At 37.2% G+C, this 22,243-nt stretch overlaps 1 protein-coding gene across 4 annotated transcripts in view; it reads right to left on the bottom strand.

The window, feature by feature from the left end:
• The window catches only part of lrrk1 (leucine-rich repeat kinase 1), a 95,549-nt gene that overhangs the window by 38,250 nt on the left and 35,056 nt on the right, over positions 1 to 22,243 (bottom strand). For all 4 annotated transcript variants that reach the window (XM_027162289.2, XM_027162304.2, XM_027162298.2 and 1 more), the window contains exons 13-24: positions 21,285 to 21,414; positions 21,047 to 21,159; positions 20,268 to 20,482; positions 17,027 to 17,191; positions 16,203 to 16,375; positions 15,990 to 16,110; positions 13,273 to 13,432; positions 12,799 to 13,075; positions 12,511 to 12,682; positions 10,767 to 10,936; positions 9,040 to 9,179; positions 4,287 to 4,545 (exon numbers count right to left, since the gene is read on the bottom strand). In XM_027162289.2, coding sequence (XP_027018090.2) covers positions 4,287 to 4,545; positions 9,040 to 9,179; positions 10,767 to 10,936; positions 12,511 to 12,682; positions 12,799 to 13,075; positions 13,273 to 13,432; positions 15,990 to 16,110; positions 16,203 to 16,375; positions 17,027 to 17,191; positions 20,268 to 20,482; positions 21,047 to 21,159; positions 21,285 to 21,414 — 2,095 coding nt within the window. The remainder of the gene's footprint in view (positions 1 to 4,286; positions 4,546 to 9,039; positions 9,180 to 10,766; positions 10,937 to 12,510; positions 12,683 to 12,798; positions 13,076 to 13,272; positions 13,433 to 15,989; positions 16,111 to 16,202; positions 16,376 to 17,026; positions 17,192 to 20,267; positions 20,483 to 21,046; positions 21,160 to 21,284; positions 21,415 to 22,243) is intronic.

The raw sequence follows: 22,243 nt of genomic DNA, 5'->3' as shown, positions 1-22,243 counted from the left end.
ATACATCTACTCATATATCTACTGGGTGACTCTTCTATTCTCATGTACAACATGCACACGTGGTCCCTCATTCATTTTCACAATTTTTTTTAAATTCGATGAATGGGATTGGATAGTGCCATGCAACTCACAGCTCTGAAACGGTTCTTTATCATGGCATTGGTCATGACAGAATTCACTTTGCCGAAGTAAACTTTTATTTCCTTTTCATTCAAATTTAAAGGATGACAAAACTATTATATCTCTGATTCAAGTGATATAAATGTTTTAAAGAAAAAGAAAATAATGAAAGCAAAATTTTTTTTTTGACTTCAAGTACATACAATTTGCCTTTTCTTTACTGTCTTTACTGCTTTTTTCCACTGCGTGAACATCAACATTCACAGAGCAAATGAGTTAGTCAACTACAGTAGTCTACAAAACCTTGAACACAAACACGGCTATTATGTAAAGCCAATAACAGAACACACACACACACACACACACACACACACACACACACACACACACACACACACACACACACACACACACAGAACATGTATGGTCTACCTTTACAGTACAATACCTGTACTCAATCTGTCCGCGCCTGTCAACTAACCCCTGACACTTAGCCAGACAGAGCAAATATTAGAGCAGGACAATCTTCTTTCACACAGAAATGTCACTCACTCAAAACATTATCTCTGAAATAATCTTTGGAACTCTGCCAAATGAAACTACGTCCACTTTACCAGCTGCTCCACACATCTTTGCTGTGCATTTTCTAGGATTAAAAAAAGCAAAGGAAACATTCAGAGCTGTATATTCACACATGCTTTCATGGAGGCTTAATGGTGAGGACATGCTGCCCAGTTCCTCTGTGATTGTTTTGGGTTGGAAATCGCAATGTCCCGTTTATGTAGAGGCCACATTTTTAGATTATCTCTTTTTTTTTTTGTAAATATGTTCCTGTTTTTAGTAATGTCCATTTTCATCATTGGATTTCTTTGTCACGTCACACTCCACAGTGGTGATTAATGGCTCATCTGAAAGTACACTCTCCGTTTTTTAAGAATTTGTAGTACTAGCCAATTGGGGCACTTCTACCTATTCATAAAAAGTTTCCAAAGAGGTTTGTTTTTTCCACGCAAACATTTCTATATTCAAATTAAACGTGATATCAATCCCATTTCTGCTCTCTGACGTGCTTGCTCACAAGCTTGATCTCTGTCTAAGGTTATCTTACAGAGAGAAAAACATCTGATATATTCTTATCAGATAGAGTTAAAAATAACTGATTGTGCCAATAAATGAATTCATTTGTTTATTCTGACTGAATATGTCTGATATGTTGATTTCCATTCAGTGTTCCTGGTAAAATGATATATATTTTTTAACTTTGTATTGGATTTAAATCCAATATAATAATGAATGTTAATATAAATTCCTCACTGTGCGTTAGCATTCTGCACCATTTTTGCATCGCGTACACTCACACTGCCACTTTATTATTATTTTATTTATTTAGTAATGATCACTGTACATCTTTGTACACTCACTCCCACAACTGCTCACCACACATGTTTAATATATTACAGGTTAGTCTAATACCAAGCTGTAATATATTTCATATGCTTAATCTGTAAGGAAATCTTAGCCTGTATAGAACTTGAAGAGTTATTAAAATGTATGTATGTATTATCTTCTCTTAGTGGTAAATTGTGAATCTTTAAGTCTTAGTTCTCGTTGTTGGGCTTGTGTCGTGGGTTTCGGACACAGAATTTCCTCTAATTAATACAGTTTAAATAAGTACCCTTGATTTCTAGCTCTTCTTGGCTCCACCTCATCACTGTAGTAAAGTCCCTCGAAAGCATAGCCGTGTAGATAAAACACATCAAATCATCAACTGGATCTGGATATCAGTGGAGGAGACGTCAATCCTGCAATTTTTTAATCTTTTGGGAATGAAGCTGATGAGTTTCATGTGTCTTAACCTTTGAGTTTGACATCCTGCTATATAAATACTGTCTGTGTGTATATTTTCTTATTTGACTGGAAAAAAAAATGATGTAATAATGCCTTTGGTGTAAAAATGTCTCATTATATACTATTAGTTTTACAGATGATCCTAAAAATCATTGAAAATGGAACTAAAAGGGAAACTGAATTAAAAATGAATGATGGAGAAAATTAAGAAAAATGAAATGCTCTCATGGCCTGAGGTCTGGGATACGGACGGGAAGCAAAAGTACATTTTAATACGCCTGCTAGCAAAGGAAGCGTATGGTTTCTGTCACTACATAAATATTTGGAGACACTGCTTTGGACCACCTCTTTAAAGTAAATAGGACTTGAGCCACATGCACGGTGAAGCAATGTGAAAGCAGACTGACATTTCAAAAGAGAAGCAATACTGAGTTTGTGGCAGTTTACATCCTGCACTACATCCTGCAGAGAGCTTTGAGGAATCCTTTCAGGGAGAGTGACAGAAGGATTTTAACAAGGCAGTGATGTAGAAAGCAAACTCTGGCTCATGAGGGAAATAACTTCCACATGAACGTTCTTTATGCAGAGTGCATTTTTTAAAGTTAAGCCAGACTCTGTTGCTTTTTAAGTAGATTACTGCTACTCCTATGAGGACAGTAGGAATAATAAGTGAATGTCTATTCGTATACCACCAGACCTCCAGATTACCCTTCACTTAAAGTGGGAGGGGAATTTGATGGGTTTATAGTTGGAGGGGCTAATATTGTGTAAAGGTTATGAAAGCTTTAATCTGCTGCTTGTTCAATATACTATATATGAATCCCAGACCTAAAAAAAGAGTGAGTAGTGTGTTGACACTGCAAATTCCAACAAGAACAGACACACTGACTCAACTGATAACAAGGAGCATGGAATGTTGGACAATTTATGCACTCGATGCTCACAGTTTAAGATGGGTGAGGCTACCAGGCAATGGTGGTGGATGAGGAAAATATTTCAAAATGGCAAGAACATTCCATTGGGCAAGACATCATACATACTGCAATTTAATTTTCCACATATTAGAGTCAGAGTCATTCACTATCCACTGGGAAACGGTTTACACTTCCAGTTAGTAGAAAAAAGCATTCGATTTTTTTTTTTTTTAGATGATATTACAGCTCTAAAGTTCATACACTATCCATTACACTACATAGTGCATAATGTGAGTGCATTAAATCATTTGGGATGTAGCCTTTGTACAATCCAGAATGAACAATGTCAGTTCCCCTGCCTTAGGCTATAAAAATATTAGATTTAATTATTAGGCCACACAAACATAATTCAGAGGTACATCAGATCAGTAACTTTGGCTGGTTTTATCAAACCTGACACTGACAAAAAGCTGGACAATAAAACACCAGAACTTTCGTAAACTTGTAATATAAAGGTGCTCATATAGGACACGGGTGATAAAACTTTTCTATTTCGACAGGCCATTATCTTATATTCGATCTCTCTCTCTCTCTCTCTCTCTCTCTCTCACACACACACACACACACATATATACAGTGCGTTTTCCTTCTTTCCTTCTGTTTCTTGTCAAATGATTTATTTTGCAATATCTTTTCATAACTTCTCTATTTTTAGGCTATTTAAAATATACAGTTAAAATATTTTAATCCTGCTTTACACTTCAACCTTAACACTCAAAAATCCCATGATTATATTCGTTCTGTGAAAACATCTGTACTGCCATATGATATTTTTGCCATATAACCCCCTTAACTTGACTTGAGCATCTGTAGCAAAGCTCAGATGATCTCATTAAAACAAATGTTTCCTTCTGTCTTGCAAAGCTGTTTGTGAGAGCGAGAGAGAGAGAGAGAGAGAGAGAGTGTGTGTGTGTATGTGTGAGTGATGGTGGATTAATGTTTTATACTGAGATTGTCACTGCGATGTACATCGCTTCCTCCTTTGACAGCAGGCCCAAAAGCTCTGTTTACACCAGCTGCAGTGAATGATGCTTCAGATGCATTACTTATATTATACTATACGATTAAAAAACAAACTTGCTATAGGAAACTTCTATGAACCTAGAACCTTTATCTACTTTCACACACTAAACTTCTACTCTGAACTTGGCTACAGTCCCAGTCACTGATCCCTGGTCCACCTTTAAGCAATGTTCTGGCCTTCCCACATAAAAAAACTAGATGGGAAAATGAGGTTCAGGGAACAGAGAGTGACTAATGTGATACGAGCTTGTCACTTTATCTCTTCTTTTACATTTCAAAGAGAGGCAACTTCAGACTTGCAGAAGTATAAGGAAGTCTTACCGTGAGGGAAAGTCTGTCATGAAGAGCTCTGGGACAAGCTCCTGGAGAGGCACGAGCTCTTTGGTGTGATTGGGGCAGGTGATGTGCTCTTTCTCAGCAGCAGCAAGCACACAGTCCTCCATGTTAAAGTAGTGCACAGAAGTGGATGTAGAGCTGGTCTGAGGAACAGAGTCCGTGTGCCGTAAGACTGCATTGCAATAAGGACAGGGTGCGTACTGCTCGATCAGCAGAGATCCGTCACTCTCGCTCGCCGTCAACGCTGAGGAGATAAAACCGGTATGTTGATTAAAGAAATAAGTCATAAAACAAAACAGAAAATAGGTCTGCATAAATATACAAGAGGAAGGAAAAGACCTCACTAGCAGGCAATAAATTATCTTATATGGAAATATGGAAATGAAGCAGTAAATTATTGGTGGGTCTCTCATGAGGACAGTTTCATTACTCACTTGCCTCAGATGAGGGGACCTGGTTTCAGCAGGATATACAAATGTCTATTTACTGAATAAATACTGACTAGATTTATAGTGGAGGTGGGAGTTTAACAGTTTAAATGTCAGGGCTGTTAAATTGCCAGTGCCAGGCTCTAGAGCAAGGCTTTTAACTATAAACAGCTTCAGGAACACATTGAACTTGACCTCTGAACCCAACTTCCGAACACGTTTGCATACATTTTTAAGAGTATATTTAACACACTTTCATTGTAGGTAAAACATATGATTACAAGCCTACTACTATATATACACACTGTCTCACATAATCAATGGTAATTAATCAAATCAGTAATTATGTAATAAAAAAACACATTGTTCTAGAACAACAGTAAGCATTGTTATAAAAAAAAACAAAAACAAATTGTTATATTTTCCTTAAACCACAATTTTTTTTATTTTTATTATTATTTGTTAAACAACTACACACCACACTTAATCAGTTTATGATTGTTTTTTTGTGGAAAAAGTTATAGTAGCTATAAACAGTTCCTTCGTCCCTTTCTCTCGTTTCTCCTTCTCTTTTCTTAATCATTTGAATATTATTTTTGAATATTACTTTATCTTATTTTAGATTTTACAAATGAAAGATTATATGTTTACAATGTCTATGCTTTCTTAACCTGGCAGAGAACATGGTTATTAATGAAAGTCAATGTTTTTGACTGAAAAGTCTTAACAAAACATTTTAAATTAAAGAACTTGCGCAAGAGATGAAGACCAAGTGCACAGGTCCAAGAGAGTGACCAAATGTTCATCAAAATGCTTTAAAGATTTAGTCACAGGTTTATTTGCGATTCATAAAATGATGCTCTCAGTGTTGCATTTGGAGACAATTCATTTGTTAATTATTCCCCTTATCTTGCAAATTATAATTTGTTAATAAGTTAATTACTGCACCTTATCTTGTACATTAGCACCAAAGTTAAATGATTATTTCGAAGCAGCTTGTTTTACGCGTTATGCTTCTCTGAGAAGCTGATAATCATATCAGTAGTAATCATGTGTTTACTTCATTTATAGATTATATAAAATTATTTCTTTCATTGAATATTTGATTACAGGAAAGAATTATGATGAATTTAGAAAGCACGCTGATGTTCATACTTATAAGATGCTCAAAAGCTCCTGGTTACACAATTGCACTTATCTACACAGTGTACAGGATATAAAAGAAAGGGAAGTGATTTATTAACACACTGTCTGGTTTCAGCCCAATGAGGATGTGTTCCATTTGGAGTCTGGTTCAGACTCAAGGTTTCTTCCTCATGCCTTCTCGGAGAGTCCCACTGTATCATCTGGCTTGATAATTAGAGATAAATCTAAATGTAAATTTTGAACTTTATGATTTTTATTCCGATTTTTTATCCCTGTAAATCTGCTGTGCTCAATGTCCACTGTTACAAGTGCTAAAGAGAGAGTAAAGCCATTTAAAGCAAATTCTCTAATTTACACATGCACTTAACTCAACAATATGTGACATCATCTGACATGACATACAACAAGATGAACTAAACCCTGTTGTCGGACTTGTCCTACGTGACAGGAAGCTCATTTGCATTTACATTTGTTTTTCATGGGCAGACAAAGAAGCAGGGCAGTGGAAGAAAAGGCTAAATGACTTGTTCGTTCTTCAACAGCACAAATAAAGCAGTTGTGCTGAGCAGGCCTGGCTGAGAGACTGGCTTTTGTTGTTCATCTTCTTTTGGCTGCTCCCTGTTTGGGGTCACCATAGCGGATCGTCTGGTCCGCATATTTGATTTGGCACAGGTTTTATGCCTGTTGCCCTTCCTGACACAAACCTCCTATTTTTTATCCGGGCTTGGGACTGGCACTGAGAATAAGCTCTTCAGTGGCTGGTTTAGTTCCCTGCCTGGGAGTCGAACCCGAGCCTTGACACTGAGAGCGTGAGATCCTGCAGCTAGACCAGAAACTAGCTTTATGTATGCTGACTAAAAGGCAGTGGAGCTAAATAAACTATGACTCATCCTCATCTCTGTACTGTGTGTGCTTGTCTGTGTTTAGCACTCAGATAGATTGAAAAAAGTTAATGGCATTCAAGCGTGCTATAAATCGCTGCATCACTTTAGTGAGTAAGAAGCTCACTGTAAGCCAGATTCAATTTGGAGATGGAAAGGCTAGCAGAAAGCCACTTTTTACATAAAGAGAAAGAGATTTTAAGACCTACAGCAGTTAGAACCTGGATAAGTGGTATGATTACATACCACAGTGAGCAACTCTGAATTATAGTGCTTTGCATAAGTACACACGCTTAAACTTTTCCACATTATGCAGCTTTCCAGCGTTATCTAGGAATTGAAATGGACTTGACTGTGAATATTTTTATAAAGCTACAACATTTAGACTTTAATATTAAAGGATGGTGGACTCAGCATATCTTTAGATTTCTTTCTTTTTTTAACAAAAATTAATATGGTCAAGTTTCATAAGTAAGTCCTAAACTATTGTTAATTAATCTTAATATAAACACACACTCTTATAGTGTCTCATAGTTTTTCTTAAAGAAATGACTAAAGCAATGAGCTTGGTAGCTTGAGTGGTCAAGCCACAGGACCACTAAACTGCCACTGTGGGGCCCCTTAGGAAGGCCCTTAACCCTTACTGTTCCAGGGGTGCTGCATCATGGTTAATTCTGCACTCTGACCTCAAATGTCAGTGACCATATTGTCGCAGATGCAACCAAGAGGCTAAGTGTATTTTACAACATGATGCTACCAATGCTATGGTAAAACATGATGCTACCAAGTAACACTATGATATTCTTGATTTTGTAGTTGTTATTCAAAATGGGTATCCCTACCTAAATAACCGAATTGTTGCACTGGACACTGCATTTAAAGTAAACTGTAATGCGGTCAGTAGACATCATAATGGAATTTAATTAAGTTAAACGTAATTTGTGTCCAACTAAACTATGGTGAGAAGGACTGGGACATACAGACTGCTCTCCAGTTCATCCCAAAGGTGTTCAGTCGGGTTAAGGTCAAGATTCTATGCAGGATACTCGAGTTCTTCCACGCCAACCTTGGCACACATGGACTTTTTTGTGTGGACAGGAGCATTGCCATACTGGGCCAGGTTTTGGTCCCTTATTTTCAATGAACAGAAATCTACATGCTAAAGCGTATAAAGACATTCTTGGCAATTATGTGATTCCAATGTTGAAACAATTTGTGGAAAAACAGTTGTCCACATACATTTGGTCATAAAGTGTATCATTTTTTGTTGTTGTTTGTTTTACATATTGCATTATTTGACATTTTAAAACAACATTTGTCAATGTTTGTCACTAAAACAGAAAGTCATGGCTTCTACATGTGTAGTCAAGCTTGGTTTTTGTCCTATTAGTGTTGCTGTATTTTAGCATTGTATTGTAACCTGAGCTTAAATATTTGCTAAAGTCCTAAAATAAAATCAGTGTCAATCTTTATATTATTCATGTTAAGGAATAAAACATGACATTACATGCAATAATAAGAAATGTGATGTGGCCTGACACAAAGCAGAGTTACTGTTACTGCCATAAAGCTTAATTTCTAATAACAACACATTTCAAAGTGTCATCTTGTTGGTGCTTGATGAGCTGATTAGAGTATTTCAGAAATGGCTGCGCTCCAGGGATTTGCACCCAAAATATTGTCTAGTAAACACATTTACACAAAAAACATCCAGGGAGCATCAGATCTACAAGAGGAAACAGCTTGCTGATGAGAAATCAGAGAAGAATCGCCAAACTGGATCGAGGTGACAGGACGGCCAGGGTAAGTAAAATAACCACTCTTTATCATTGCCATGAGCAGAAAAGCATCTCGAAACATCTTAAAACTTTAAGACAGAAAAGAAACTTTTTATTTCTTCTTTAACTACTAAACATTTCCTTACAAAAAACTTTACTTGAATAATAACAGTTGTTCTCTCTATACGGAGCATCTGCCAAACGAGGCCACATATAAGCTGTCACTATAAAAACTTTAACATATCAAAAGGAGCACATAAATATAACCCTTAAAGAGATCCTGAGATCTCAGCAGCGCTGTATTATAAAAAGTATTCGTTTTCTAGATGACTGCTTTCTTCAATAATCAATAATAAAAATGTTGCTTTAGTTCCAACATAATGGTAGTGTTCCCTCTAAAAAAAAAAAAAAAAGACGCATCTTCGGTTGTGGTTTAGATCTAATAAAAGTCATATGTAAAAACATTATCAATGAAATAAATTTAAAGTGTATTGCATGGTCTCACCGGGAAACCACTGCTCTATAAGAGCGTTAACGTGGTCAGCGATGAAGGCCATCGCCGAGAAGTCTCTGGTCTCTGACTGACAGATGATCTTCATGCCGCCGCTTTTCTTTTTCTTCCAGTTCAGGTCGGATGACTCCACACTGCAGGAGGGAATGACAGTGAGTGCCTCATTCTGTATGTGTGTGAAAGTTTATAGGACTAATATACATCTGATGATCTCTCTCTCTCTCTCTCTCTGACTCTCTCTCTCTCTCTCACACACACACACACAAACACACACACACGCATACACACACACACGCACACACACACACACGCACATAAAAAATAAGCCCATTGAGTATCACTGAGGTATTGTTGCTGTATGTCAAGCACAATTAAATGCTCTCCCTATTCTAAAACTTTAAAATGTTTGAATTAGTTCTTAGTTTTGTAACAATTAACACAAATATATAAAATAATATAATCTTCTAAACTTCTGAGTACTTTCTGAATAATATAAACTACTGAATTCAACAGCACTGTGGTATAATAAAGAAAAAATAAAAAAAAATAAAAAAAATATATATATACAGACAGCATTCAACAATGATTTGTCCCAGAGATGTGATAGCTAGCTATTACTTGTTTATAACATCATCTATCTCTCCCCGATTAGTTTAGATAACACCCTGTAAATGTCCCTTTAAAACATGGCTTTAAATGTCCATGTTCAGCTAAACACAGTGATCTCTAGTTTACATTCACCATCATTTACATTACTTTCAGCTACAATTTGGCTTTCAAACATTAAGGCCAAAATCTCATGCCTGTGTTATCATTTGCAAACAGTTTGGTGACTTGTTTTACTCAGCAGAATAAGAGGAAATTGTTCAAAGGAACAGCTGAATTTCTGAGATGGCAGTGCTCATAGGGATACAGAGAAGCTTCGCTCATTGTCGTAAATCATATCAGCAGTTCTACGCAACTTGCATGAGAAATGGATGTAGTGCATCGATGTAGGGTTTCGCTCTAGGCTTGGGCAATATTTCAAATTGTATAAAATATTCAAACATAATATTACTCAATGTTTTATGACATTTAGTTGTGCTGAGGTTTCCTAACAAGCTGGAACGGATACAATGCAATACAATAACATGACATTTAAAAAAGCTGTTCAAAATAAACATGATTGCAATTTTTAAAATTTGTTTAGAAACAAGGAACAAGAAGCATAATCAAAATGGTCACTTCCATGTGTTTGGTGGTTTAACATCAATTAGCCAATAAGTCATCAATGATTACGGTGCACTTCAGAGTTTTTAAGGATCTCAGAAAAATTAACTGAATACTTAATATTTCAGTGGAATTTTCATTATTGTTATGTCCAAAACTTGTGATGCAGCTTGAGTATTTTGTGCATTTTTTTTTTTTTTTTACGGAAAACTACTTGAATTGGCAACATTTTATATTTAAACTTTCTATGCTAGCTATCCTCATGTTTGACACACGTGAACTGAAGAGTGCTTTGGCTGAATTTGTGTTCTAATGACATCACATGACATGTCTTGGCTCAAATCTGCTGTGATTTTAAATGTTTATTTGTTGGAAATCTTGAAATATTTGAATTTCACAGAATTTGCTTGATTTTGTGTTTATTTCTACAATTGCAGTAAACCTAAAGGCACTTAACACAATGCTTGAAAGTGTAAATGTGCTGAAAAGCTCTATACAGTATAAAGTCTGACCTCAGGAATCCCCCATCAAATGTGACCAGCAGTCCTTCTTTCCAGTAGATTGTCTGGCTGCGACGTACTCGGAACGTGCTGCAGCGGTTCTTCTGCTGTTTCCCAGCGAAGCTGTAAATCACTGTGCTCCTGTTCCTCGGGCTACGTGATCCTTTTTTAGTCTCTAAGGCCTGATTCACAACACATAGTTGCTACCAAATAGTATTTTTGTATTACATTCATGAAGTATGTGCTTTTTTGTGTACATATTATCTAAATAACTAAGTTTCTGAGTAAGAAAATTTCTACATAAGTGAATATGTTAGAAGGCGTATAAAGCATTTATGTTTGTATATAAGCAATTATCCATGTAAGGAGGAAAGTTATCGAGCATTTAATTCAGTAAGCATCTAATTTAAGAACTGTTAAGTACGTATGTAATTAAATAGGTTCAATTATGTATCTATGTATGTGAGCAGAAAACTAGGTAACTAGGTTCATACAAATTTAAGCATATACATAAATATTGAAAATAAATAGTTTTATTAGTATATTTACATTTAAATAACTTAAGTGATAAAAAGGTATTGTAGTAATCAATTTAGTAAACTTGAAATGTATGTGTGAGTAAGATTATGTAATTAGGTAAACGCATTAGGTAAAAGCATTCATCTGTGGTAGTATTTAATAAATAAATATTTAATCAATGTATGTAATACCAACTAAGTTTGTAAGAATATAAGTAGTTTTATATTAAAGAAGTCACATAAACAAGTAATTAAGATGGTAAATAATAGTGTTGCTAATAAACGTTTGTAGTAAGTCAGTATGTAAGGGAAAATTCAATAGAAAATTCTATAGATAATCAAGCACCTATAATAAGATATAGTATCCTTTAAAGCAAGTAAATATATGAATAAAGCAAGGAAACACACTGCAAAGCTAAAAGTATGTGGACACCTAGCCATTACACCAATAATGCCGCTCTTCTCCAAACTATTACCACAAAATCTGGCAGCACACAAATGTATAGGAATCTTTGTACACCACAGCATCACAATTCCCCTTCAGTGGAACAAGAAGCCCAAACCTTTTCAAGCATGACGGTGTCTCTGTGAACAAAGTGAGCTCCATGACAAGTTTGCCAAGGTTGACATGACATCAGCATCTGACATCTCCTTGCTTGAGATCAGTGCCAGACATCACTAAAGCTCTTCTGGATAAATGATCACAAATCCTCATAGCTACTCTGCAAAATCTAGTGAAAAGCTTCCCAGAAGAGTATGTGTATGATGACCAGGTGTCCACATACTGTACGTTTGGCTTTATAGTGTAAGTGTGCAGAAATATAAGTATGTTTTATGTACTATTAAAAGTATGTATCTAAGCATAAGCATTGTATCCAAGTATTGTTATTCGCATGTATTATTTTATGTTATGAATTTTGTTTGGTGAATGTGTGTACAAATTGTAAGCACTAGCCCTTCAGGGAACTTTGTAATGTAGCAGGTGTATTGCTTTTGAATTTGTAAAGAGCTCTTACCTCAGATTAAATTATCTGATATTCTTACTCATAAGTTCAAATTCCAAATAAATAAGTAAACAAAAAAATGAGGTAGAAAGAAAGAAAGAAAGAAAGAAAAATGTGAACCAGGTTTCAGTCCTATATAGCAATAAAATTACACTTTTGCACCTCTCTTGAAGCCAAGGTTCCTTTGAAGAAGCGTTATTATCCTGTAATAATCAAACAGAAACCCCTGTATACCTGTAGGTCCATTTGATTGAGGCTGATCAGCATGCGGGCGATGAAGCGCTCCCAGAATCCTGCTGGAACAAAGCTCATCTTAAAGTGGCGCTGGATAGTGTTCCTGGTATGTTGGCGGAAGCCATGGATATCCATGGCTGGTTTGGGAGGCAACAGGTGTGGCAGGAGATAACTACAGAAATGGGATTACAAATGAAATGTTAGAGGGGCAAAAGTGACATGGGGCAATCACATGTGGTTCCTGAGAACTGATTTTTCTATTTGTGCATTTTGGTTCTAGATACGAACCTGTTGCTGGCCACAGGCAGCGCAATCTCGAACTTGGCGAGGAATTGGAAATACTGCTCCTCTGTGTGCGGAGTAAAGCCGGTGCCGATCAACAGCATACGCAGGTCCTCAGTGCGGATCAGGCCGTTACGCGCCACAGAGCGTGAGCTCTTCAAGTGCACAATCCTCTCTAAACATTCAGCTAGCCATACAGCATCCAGGAAGTAAAGCTTACACAGTCCATGACTCGTATCAGGGAAGTGCAGCACGGTGCCAGTCTCGATTAAAAAACTGATCGCTGTTAGAGTGCAGAAATAGTGCATAAGAGTCCACAAAATGTCTATACTACTGCAGTCTTTAAAACAGATTAACAAAGCAAGTTGAAGTGTATTAAATATAGATATGAACTTGAAATGAACAAAATTATACAAGTTAGTAATATGAAACATTATTATGGCTGAATAATTGTTTAATTATGCAATTAGCATAAATTACCAGTCTGGAGGTCCTCGTAGTCTTTGATATCACTGCCAGGGCTCTGTTCAATGATCTGCTCCAGTTCCAGATCTGTCAGATACTGGACCTCGTCTTCCGAATCTCTTCTCAGACGCTCTGCTAACACAGCCTCCTGAAGGGTCAGGTAGCTCTTGGGGATCTGCAAAACATGCACATGCACACAAAGAAATTACATGCACATTATTTGCCATCACAACAACCTTAGCCGTAAACAATTAATGTGGAATAAAATTAGGTTTAATGCTCTTGTGATCTGCGCAGACAAGTAAAAAAAAAAGATCACTTGTTATGTCTGAATTTCTGTATCTGCCAGGCTTCATTTGCTGTGTATAAAGTTAAAGGGTGTTGTTTTGTCTGAAGAGCACAGATGTGGCTACACCCCCACAATAACCCAAAACAGCAGGAGGAGTGCTGGATTGCCCATGAGGCACCAGATACTGAAAGAAAATCAAAGAAGATTGGCCCTCTTTGTTTTCATACATGCAACAGAGTCCAGCACATTTGATGCTTTCCCTGTTAATAGCACGGTGGAAAAGAACAAACTAAATGCTGTAGATGGTTGACTGTAACAGTACTATTTTTTAGCATAATTTTTTTTTTTACTGTAAACCAAATGAAAGACATTATGCAAATTTGAAATAATTCAATTTCGAGATCTAACAGTTGAGTTAACAGTTTCCTGGTTTGAAAAAAAAAAGTCTACACTTCATGCACAGAATGCTTTTGTCGACAGCTGGTGGAGATAGATGGATATCTCCTACCCAATTTCTCAAATATCATTAGTTTTAGATGCTTCTAAGGAAACACTGATAATAATCTGCAAATTATGTGAGCAAAAAAAGCTGTGAAGACATCCGCACTCCACATCTCAGCATCAAACGTGTAGAAACATGTGCAGGTATGCCATTAGCTAGCTGACAGTGCTAGACAAACTAGCTAAGATCTTTGAACGTTTTGCAGTATGAAAGCTCAAACTTAAGACGTCACTTTGATGTTTGGTAGCGACTGTCGTGTTAAACATGTTGCAGCGTGAATGTAATGCCCAGGATAATGTATTAGAGGTAATGTATTAGTTACTAGTTATTATTAATGTATTAGTTACCTAACTAGCTATAAACGTATGAATTTACAGGAGCTAGCTACCTAAAAAAACCTACTGAAATCTCTACAGCATTTGAACAGTTACTGAGCTATTCTGCTAACATTAGCTTACAGTAATTTATGTGTTTGACAATTGAGGTAGATCAGATATTCAGATTATACGATCCAAAATAGTTTTCTGCTCTTAATAGTGATTTTTTCCCCCCCACTAAACACAGATTAGAAAAGCATCCCTCTCTTGATTCCGAGCTCCTGGATGAGATTGACCTTGGAGCCAGGAAGTTGTTGCTATGGCCAGATTTCAGACAATAACTCTCGATGCAAGCTTATGAAGTGTATCCTTCCATTGAGCTTGAGTTTGTAAATCCAAAGGCAATTCATTTACAACTTGATTGTTCTATGTTTCATCACTGTGAGGGTTGCTGCCTCAAAAGAAGTCTGTAAGGTCCTGCACAAGTGGCCAAACCACTGAAATCTTTGTGTCTGGATTTTTTTCCTCAATCATAGTTTGTGGTTCATATCTTAGTTATGGTCTGGTCTGGTCTGTGACTGAAGACTGAAACTTAAACGATTTGTCAGAAACATTGCAGTTACAAGACCTCCTCTGGCTTTTTCAGGAACTAGAATTTAAGTGTCCATATCTCCAACCCATAGAGCAGTAAGCTGGATTGTGTTAAATTTTCACCGCTTGATCCAAGTGAATGCCTTAGTAGCCTGATTGAGCCAGCAAGGAATCTTGGCTGTGGATTGACCCATTTGATTTGAACTAAAGGACTCCAGGTCCTTGTTCTTGTCTGAATTTATTTTCAAGTCAGATTCATTGAACATTTTCAATCAGTATAAACAAATAAATTATTTCTTGGGTTCAACGCTGATATACGATATGATTCAGGACACTCTTGGCTTAAAGGGTGAGATGTTTTTACCTCTGCTGTGACTTACACAGAATTTTTGTGTTTTTTTCAAAATTTTAGATGAAAATTTTATGAAGCAGCTCAGACAGCAGAAATGGGTTTGAAAACACCATTTACTTTAAAGATCTAAACATTTGTGTATTAACTTTTTTAATACCATGCCCCTTGTAGGTTTGTAAAAACATACTTACAAAAACATACATAAAAATAAAATCTTAAATCTCAGAGTGTCTACTTTCTACTTTCTAATGAGCTATTGACCGTGTGTGTGACATGACAAAGCCATTCAATGCTGAAAACAGGTACAAGAAAACAGGCAGAAGTTCCATTTCTGGCCTCTGTTTAAACTGTTTAAATTCCAGTTCCAACATGCAGAAGTTTCATAATGTACTTTAGATGACATAAAGCAAACAGAGATAATAGTGAAAGAATAGTGAAGATAAATATTAAGGCTTAATTTGTTTGTTGTTGAATACACCCTGTGTAATGTAGCTGAAACTGGTCTCAGAGCTGCTTTAGAAATTCAATCAACACCTTCCAGGCAATCAGAATGGAGAATTCAACTGTATAAATATATACCGATATGCGACAATTACAAAGAATTAAAAAGATGAAGTTTATTAGACTTTGAATAATTGACTCTGTTTGTGTTTAAAGAATATAAAGGAGGTTGGAGCATACCAATCTTCCCACCAGTTTGTGGCAGCTGGCTGGATTACTGATATCCTTCATGGAGCAGGCCACCTGATACAGGAGCCTCTTGAGTCCATCCATGCCTTCCAGGTTCTTACATGACACCTCGCTGTCAGAAACAAACACACAGATTCCGTTAGGTTCAGCACAAGTTAAATAAATTCCTGTGGTGCGTCACAAATGTGAGATGTTGACACTGACTGCAGGTGCTTCCAGGTGATGTCCGGGTATCCGCTGGCCCTGGCACCTGATGGTGTCCTGCACAGTGCCAGAATGTAGGCTCTCAATGTGGCAATCCGCTCTGTGCGAAACTTAGTGTCAATGAGGTCCAGGTGTGTGCCGATAACAACTACCGCTGAGTTTGGAGCACGTGCCTGCCACACACACACACACACACACACACACACACACACACACACACACACACACACACACACACACACACACAAAACCATAATTAAAAACCTAGCCATAACATATCTCCAATATGCTAACATAACACCTAAATGCTCCCTGATGAAACATTTCCCAGATACAAGCGCATACAAAACCAAATGAAACATAGATCTCAATCTTATCCCACATCACTGATGAATTCTTTAAACTGATTGCTCAGAAAGGGTTGAGTAATTGTCTACAACACCTGGTCTGACAGTAGTGCCAGCTGTAATCCAAATCACAGCTTCATATTAATGTGATCCTTCGAATACAGTATTATTTTCATTCATATGGACTTACATGGCTGATGCTTTACATGTTCTCGTAGATCCAATTCTAATGATAAAACGATTTTAGCAATGCCTTATTTAACAACAAAAAACATATTTGATATAATAAAGCTTTCTTTCTAATAGAAGTAAGTTAGTAACATTTATTGAAGCAATCATCAGAGTCAGTGTTTTGGAACGATCAATGGCAGTTATTGAACATCACGGTTGAGTTAGAAAGCTGAGATTTTGTTGTCTTATTACCCTAACAATAATGAATAAGTGAAGCATTTTCTTTATAACTGTAGGTTTTCTCACCTCTATGTTGAGCAGCCAGGACTGCAGATTGGCCACAGCCTCTTCTCCTAGCGTCAGGTTCCAGACCACCACATACAGAGCTTTATCCGTGAAGAAACACTGGTTCACAGTGGACATGCTGGCCGGACCTCCGATGTCCCACACATTAAAGGACACAGAGTCGACCTGTTTGTAGAAATACTCAGCTGTTTAAACGCTCTCACTAGTTATGTGCTACAATGAAATGTCAGTAGGAGGAAAGTAATATAAAAGTCATTAGAATCTGTATGAACTGTGTAAGCAATATGGGGGAAATGCTCAGAACTTGCTATGGTATTGTAAAGATCTTACCCCTTAATAAGATTGATGTGATGTGAGTGATACATTGACATATACAGTATAGAGGCAGAACCATCAATTATACTAAGCATTTCTTTGTTTTTCATTACTCGGTTTAAACTAAAACACAAAGTTTTGTTGAGCTCTCAGCTCAACAAAATATAATTGGAAACCCTAACCACACAGCCCCCAAATCGAACACATGAATCGGTTATCTAAGCTGGAGATTGGACAAATACAAAATGACTTCAGGTGAATTACAAGATTCCCATTACAGACAAAAATATTGTGATCAATTAAATGAAATTAAATTTGGTAGCCAACCAGGTAAGTGAAAGTTTTAGTAAGCTTCTCAATCTGTGAAGTGAAGTGAAGTGACATACGACTAAGTACGGTGACCCATACTCAGAATTTGTTCTCTGCATTTAACCCATCCAAAGTGCACACACACAGCAGTGAACACACACACACCGTGAACACACACCCGGAGCAGTGGGCAGCCATTTTATGCTGCGGCACCCGGGGAGCAGTTGGGGGGTTCAGTGCCTTGCTCAAGGGCACCTCAGTCATGGCCGGCTCGAGACTCGAACCCACAACCTTCGGGTTACGCGTCAGACTCTCTAACCATTAGGCCACGACTGCCCCGTGCTCATGCTTAGCCATGCCAAACTAATTGACTACGTAAAAAAATCTAAGAATCAGAATAAGAAACATAACATAATAAAATACTACGAACTAAAGAGTTAAATACATTAATACAACCACAAAGGTTTAAAGAATGCTTCTTATGTAAAACATGTTTTTTGTGTTGTTGCATGTGTGCATACACATTCTTTACCCAGTCAGCATGCTCTTGGACAACATTTTCAGTAATGAGCTGTGGGCATAGCATAGCACATGACATAGCACATAAAATATATTTGTATTTTGCTTATGTTTTTCTCTCTCAACATTTTTCAAGAAGGGACTACACACAGTTACAGCACCGAGGTGTGTCACACCCCTATGAAGTGGTTGGTTTTTTTCTTGAAGAAGAAGAGGAAGAAAATGCTGGTGTCTGTGCAATTTTCTTGTCCTGGGAATCTTAGATACTGATTTGTCTATACTGTACCTGGGCTATAAAATGACTGAACGGATTTACACACAACTCCAAAACTGACAAGTTGACCTCTAACAGGACAAAACTGTATATGAGAGCGACTTTTTTTGGGGGAAAAAAAAATTTAGAATGTAGAAAAAAATACATATGCACATTATGATGAGAATAATTTCTCTAGGGAAAAGCAAGACTTAGAGTTAAAGTTCGAATAAAAGTCATGCTTTTAAAGCTAACATGATAAATCGCTCGAACACAAAAAAAATGCAGCAGCAGGATTAGTTATCACAGCTGTCTAAGCTGGAACAGGGACAGTCTCTGGGGTTTTGAAAGTTCTGTATGTAGTGTGTGTGTGTGAGTGAGTGTTAGAATTAGAATGTAGCAATCTGTGTACAGTCAGTACGATATGTGTGTCCATCTTTATCTATGGGCTACATTGAGTATTAAGTTCACTGTGTCAGGGGAATGGGGAGTTGTTTGCATGAGATAAGATGTATCTTTGACTCACATCCCTGTGAGTCAGATAGGGTATTCATTCAACCCACTGCCTGGTTGGGGTCAGAGGTCAATTTCTAAGGTGGTGTTATTTACAGATGAAATATACCACGACTAAAAATTGAGACTATATTTATTCCTTCTTCTGTTAATGTTGATGTCTAGTTGTCAGGACTGTCTGTGAAGTGAATTCTTCCATGTCAGTCTGAAGGAGCAATTTAACTAGCTGTGCTGAATCGGAAAGAAATCCAACTCAGTATCTGTGTAAGAAAAGACTGAAAGGAATCAAGGATGGCAACAATATATAGTGATCTGACAAGTAGGATCAATTAAACGAGGACTACCGGTAAAATTCAGATTTTTTTTTTTGTTAGATGGAATTATAAATAAATAAATATAAATAATTTTAGCCTATTTAATGTTCACGAAACCTTAATCTCAGCCTAAGATGTCGACAAACCATTGACTCAATGTCCGAAGCATATATCATTAAAAATGGAAACACTTAATGAGTTTAGAAATCATCTAATTATTTGGATTCTACAGAGTTTCTAGGAGACATGGCTGTGGCATTTTTTCCAAATGATGTGAAGTTCATGTTATATAATCCTTAATTTGCATGACTTTGATAAATAAACGATCTATGTTTACACACTTTTATTTTCGTAGTAACACCGACTAAATATTTTTAGGCCCCTAAACATGACACTGAGTTAAACAGACTGTGATTGGTTGCTTTACATGGCAGTCAGACACCCTTTTGGGCGGTCCTTGACCAATAAGAGCAGCCTGAAGCCCTGATGTCCCTTAAACTTTGGTGTGGGAAACATGCTGGAGCATTTACTCTCCCGGTGAGCTTGATTTATTTTTATAATTTATATTTACATTTATTTTTCCAGTCCTGAGTGGCATGGTTGCAAACATGCATTACATCTGCTGTTTTAGCATTTTTTGATGAACTATACTTTCATGCCTTAATCACAGTCACAATACTGTGTGCAAATGGACATTAACGATTTAGTCTTGATTATAGTTGAAAAATGGTATTTCAACAATGAGGTAACACGTACTGTAAGTGACGTATTGACTGAGCATCGACTACAAAGCAATCTTCCACCATGATAAAAAATGACACACACCATATTTCATTACAGTTTGTAATGATACATGGAGCCATTCATAACTTCTGAACTTTCACAACTTCCATCACAATGACTTTGAGATCATTAAATATGCCATATATATAAATCACTAGATTCTGCAAAACTCTGTAGAAAACTTGTAGCAAACTTAAAAATCTTCACATTTTAAATTTTTGAAGTGTGTGTTTACATTATTCTTGACTCCACTGGGTCTCTCTAGGACCCAGGATGAGGTGCGGATGCTGTGATCAGACAAAGAGAAGGGTGAGTTTCTCCCGGTCTGGAGGGCCTCGAGTAGAGCACTTTTCCCCTGACGCGGTGGCCCAACAAACATCAGCTTCATCAACCTGCAGGCCTCTGCACAGCGCAGCTCAGCACGCAGGAACGCCAGCACAGCTGCCGGACCTTGGCACACACACACACACACACACACACACACAGAAATAATTAAACACTCGGTTCAATATGGAAATGCTAAATTGAATTACCAGAAGTGTGAAAAGCAGGGTAATCAGTGTGTATAACATCACACGCCAAGACTGGAGATTATTAAGGATTTCAAAGTTATTGATTGATTGATTGATTGATTGATTGATTGATTGATTGAAAAAAAAAAAAAGAATTACAGGAAAGAAAAAATAAGATTCAACCCATTTCTAAGCATATTGTTCTATTTTGAAGTATAAATATTTCTTCTTCTATTGTCTTGCCAATTTGAAGCATTTCATGTTTAGAAAGAAGCAAAAGGATCTACCAATCAAATAAGATAAATAGTAAACTATAATAAGAATTTTTCTTAATAAGCTTATAATAAGAAATATCGATATCACTTTCTACGAAGTCATGTTTTTGTAGTGAACTAGATGGTCCTAGCCAGCTGACTGACAAGCTGACAATTCTTCCAGAATTTCTGAAATCTGAAACAAAACTTCTGTGATGATTGAGACTAGGAGTACTGTCATGATATACCATCCCTGCAGACGTCTGCAGGCACATTGGTGATGTTTAGCTCTTCTATGTCCAACTGCCAGAGGTTTGAGAGCTGGCCCAGTTCAGCTGGGAGTTCCTGGATGCCTGGATTACTGTGGAGAACAAGGCACACCGAATTACTGAGAGCTTCCAACAAGCATGGTGCCAATCATGAAAGAAAAGAATTAGATTAGATTAGACATTGTCGTGTGCTTCATAGCTGAAGCTCTTGACTCACTTGGACAGGTAGAGCTCGGACAGGGTTTTAAGGGTGCACACGGACGGAGGCACACTCTCCAGCTGGTTGTCGTTGAGGTACAGGACTTCCAGCGAATCCCGCAGGATTTTGGGAAACTGGACAGGACAAGCTGCCAGGAAGAGCCACGAAAATGCAGAGGAGTTAAAGCAAATGTACGCTGTATGGCTAAACACTGCAACACTCTGATCACTAGCCATGTTAGGCCACTGCAGCGACTGCGGTATAGAACGGAAAGAGAGTGATCGCTCTCCCGTGACTGGTCCGTCTGAAGTTAACATTAGTGCCTGAACTGAAGAGAAGGGAAGGTTCAAGTTGGTAATGAAAGCTGCTAATGGCAGAGTGTTACTCAAATGCGGCTTCGTTAAATTAGAGACGCTAGTGTTCAAAAAGAGAGGTCAAATTCAGGCGCTGCCACGTCTTCATTACCATGTCTTATAATGCGACATAGCAACTGGGGGTTTGAGTGTATAATCAAGCTGCTTGCTAAAAAACTCTCGATCAGGTTTTTTTATTTTTTTTATTTCACCTGCCTTTATTTGCTGGTTCATAGAGAAGATATAATGCTCCTTCTTATGAAGTTTTTTCATATGAACATATGAGTTTCAATCCCATAATATTAGCAGTAATATAAGCGTTTTTAAGGATGATTCCACAACCTGAATGCAGGCTTTCGATAAACAGTCTATCGTAAAAAAAGTAATCCAAAACAACACTTTTCCCACTGGCCTTTCCGCCATGAAATACAGTCCCTGGTACTTCAATGTATGGAGAATTAACACTGGGTGTGTATTAAACCAGGGTCGGAACTCACGTGCACAAAAATTGAGTCACAATCTAGGGAGCTCATTGATACACAGCCACTTTCTCATGATGAAGACTGAACCTATTTTTTGCCTTGTTTTCGCGGAACATTCATACTGGATACAGTTTGCTTGCTG

Source organism: Tachysurus fulvidraco, chromosome 2 (genome assembly GCF_022655615.1).
Source record: "Tachysurus fulvidraco isolate hzauxx_2018 chromosome 2, HZAU_PFXX_2.0, whole genome shotgun sequence".
Classification (NCBI taxonomy): Eukaryota; Metazoa; Chordata; class Actinopteri; order Siluriformes; family Bagridae; genus Tachysurus; species Tachysurus fulvidraco.
Note: the sequence above shows the minus strand (reverse complement) of the source record. Positions and strands in the feature narration are given on the sequence as shown.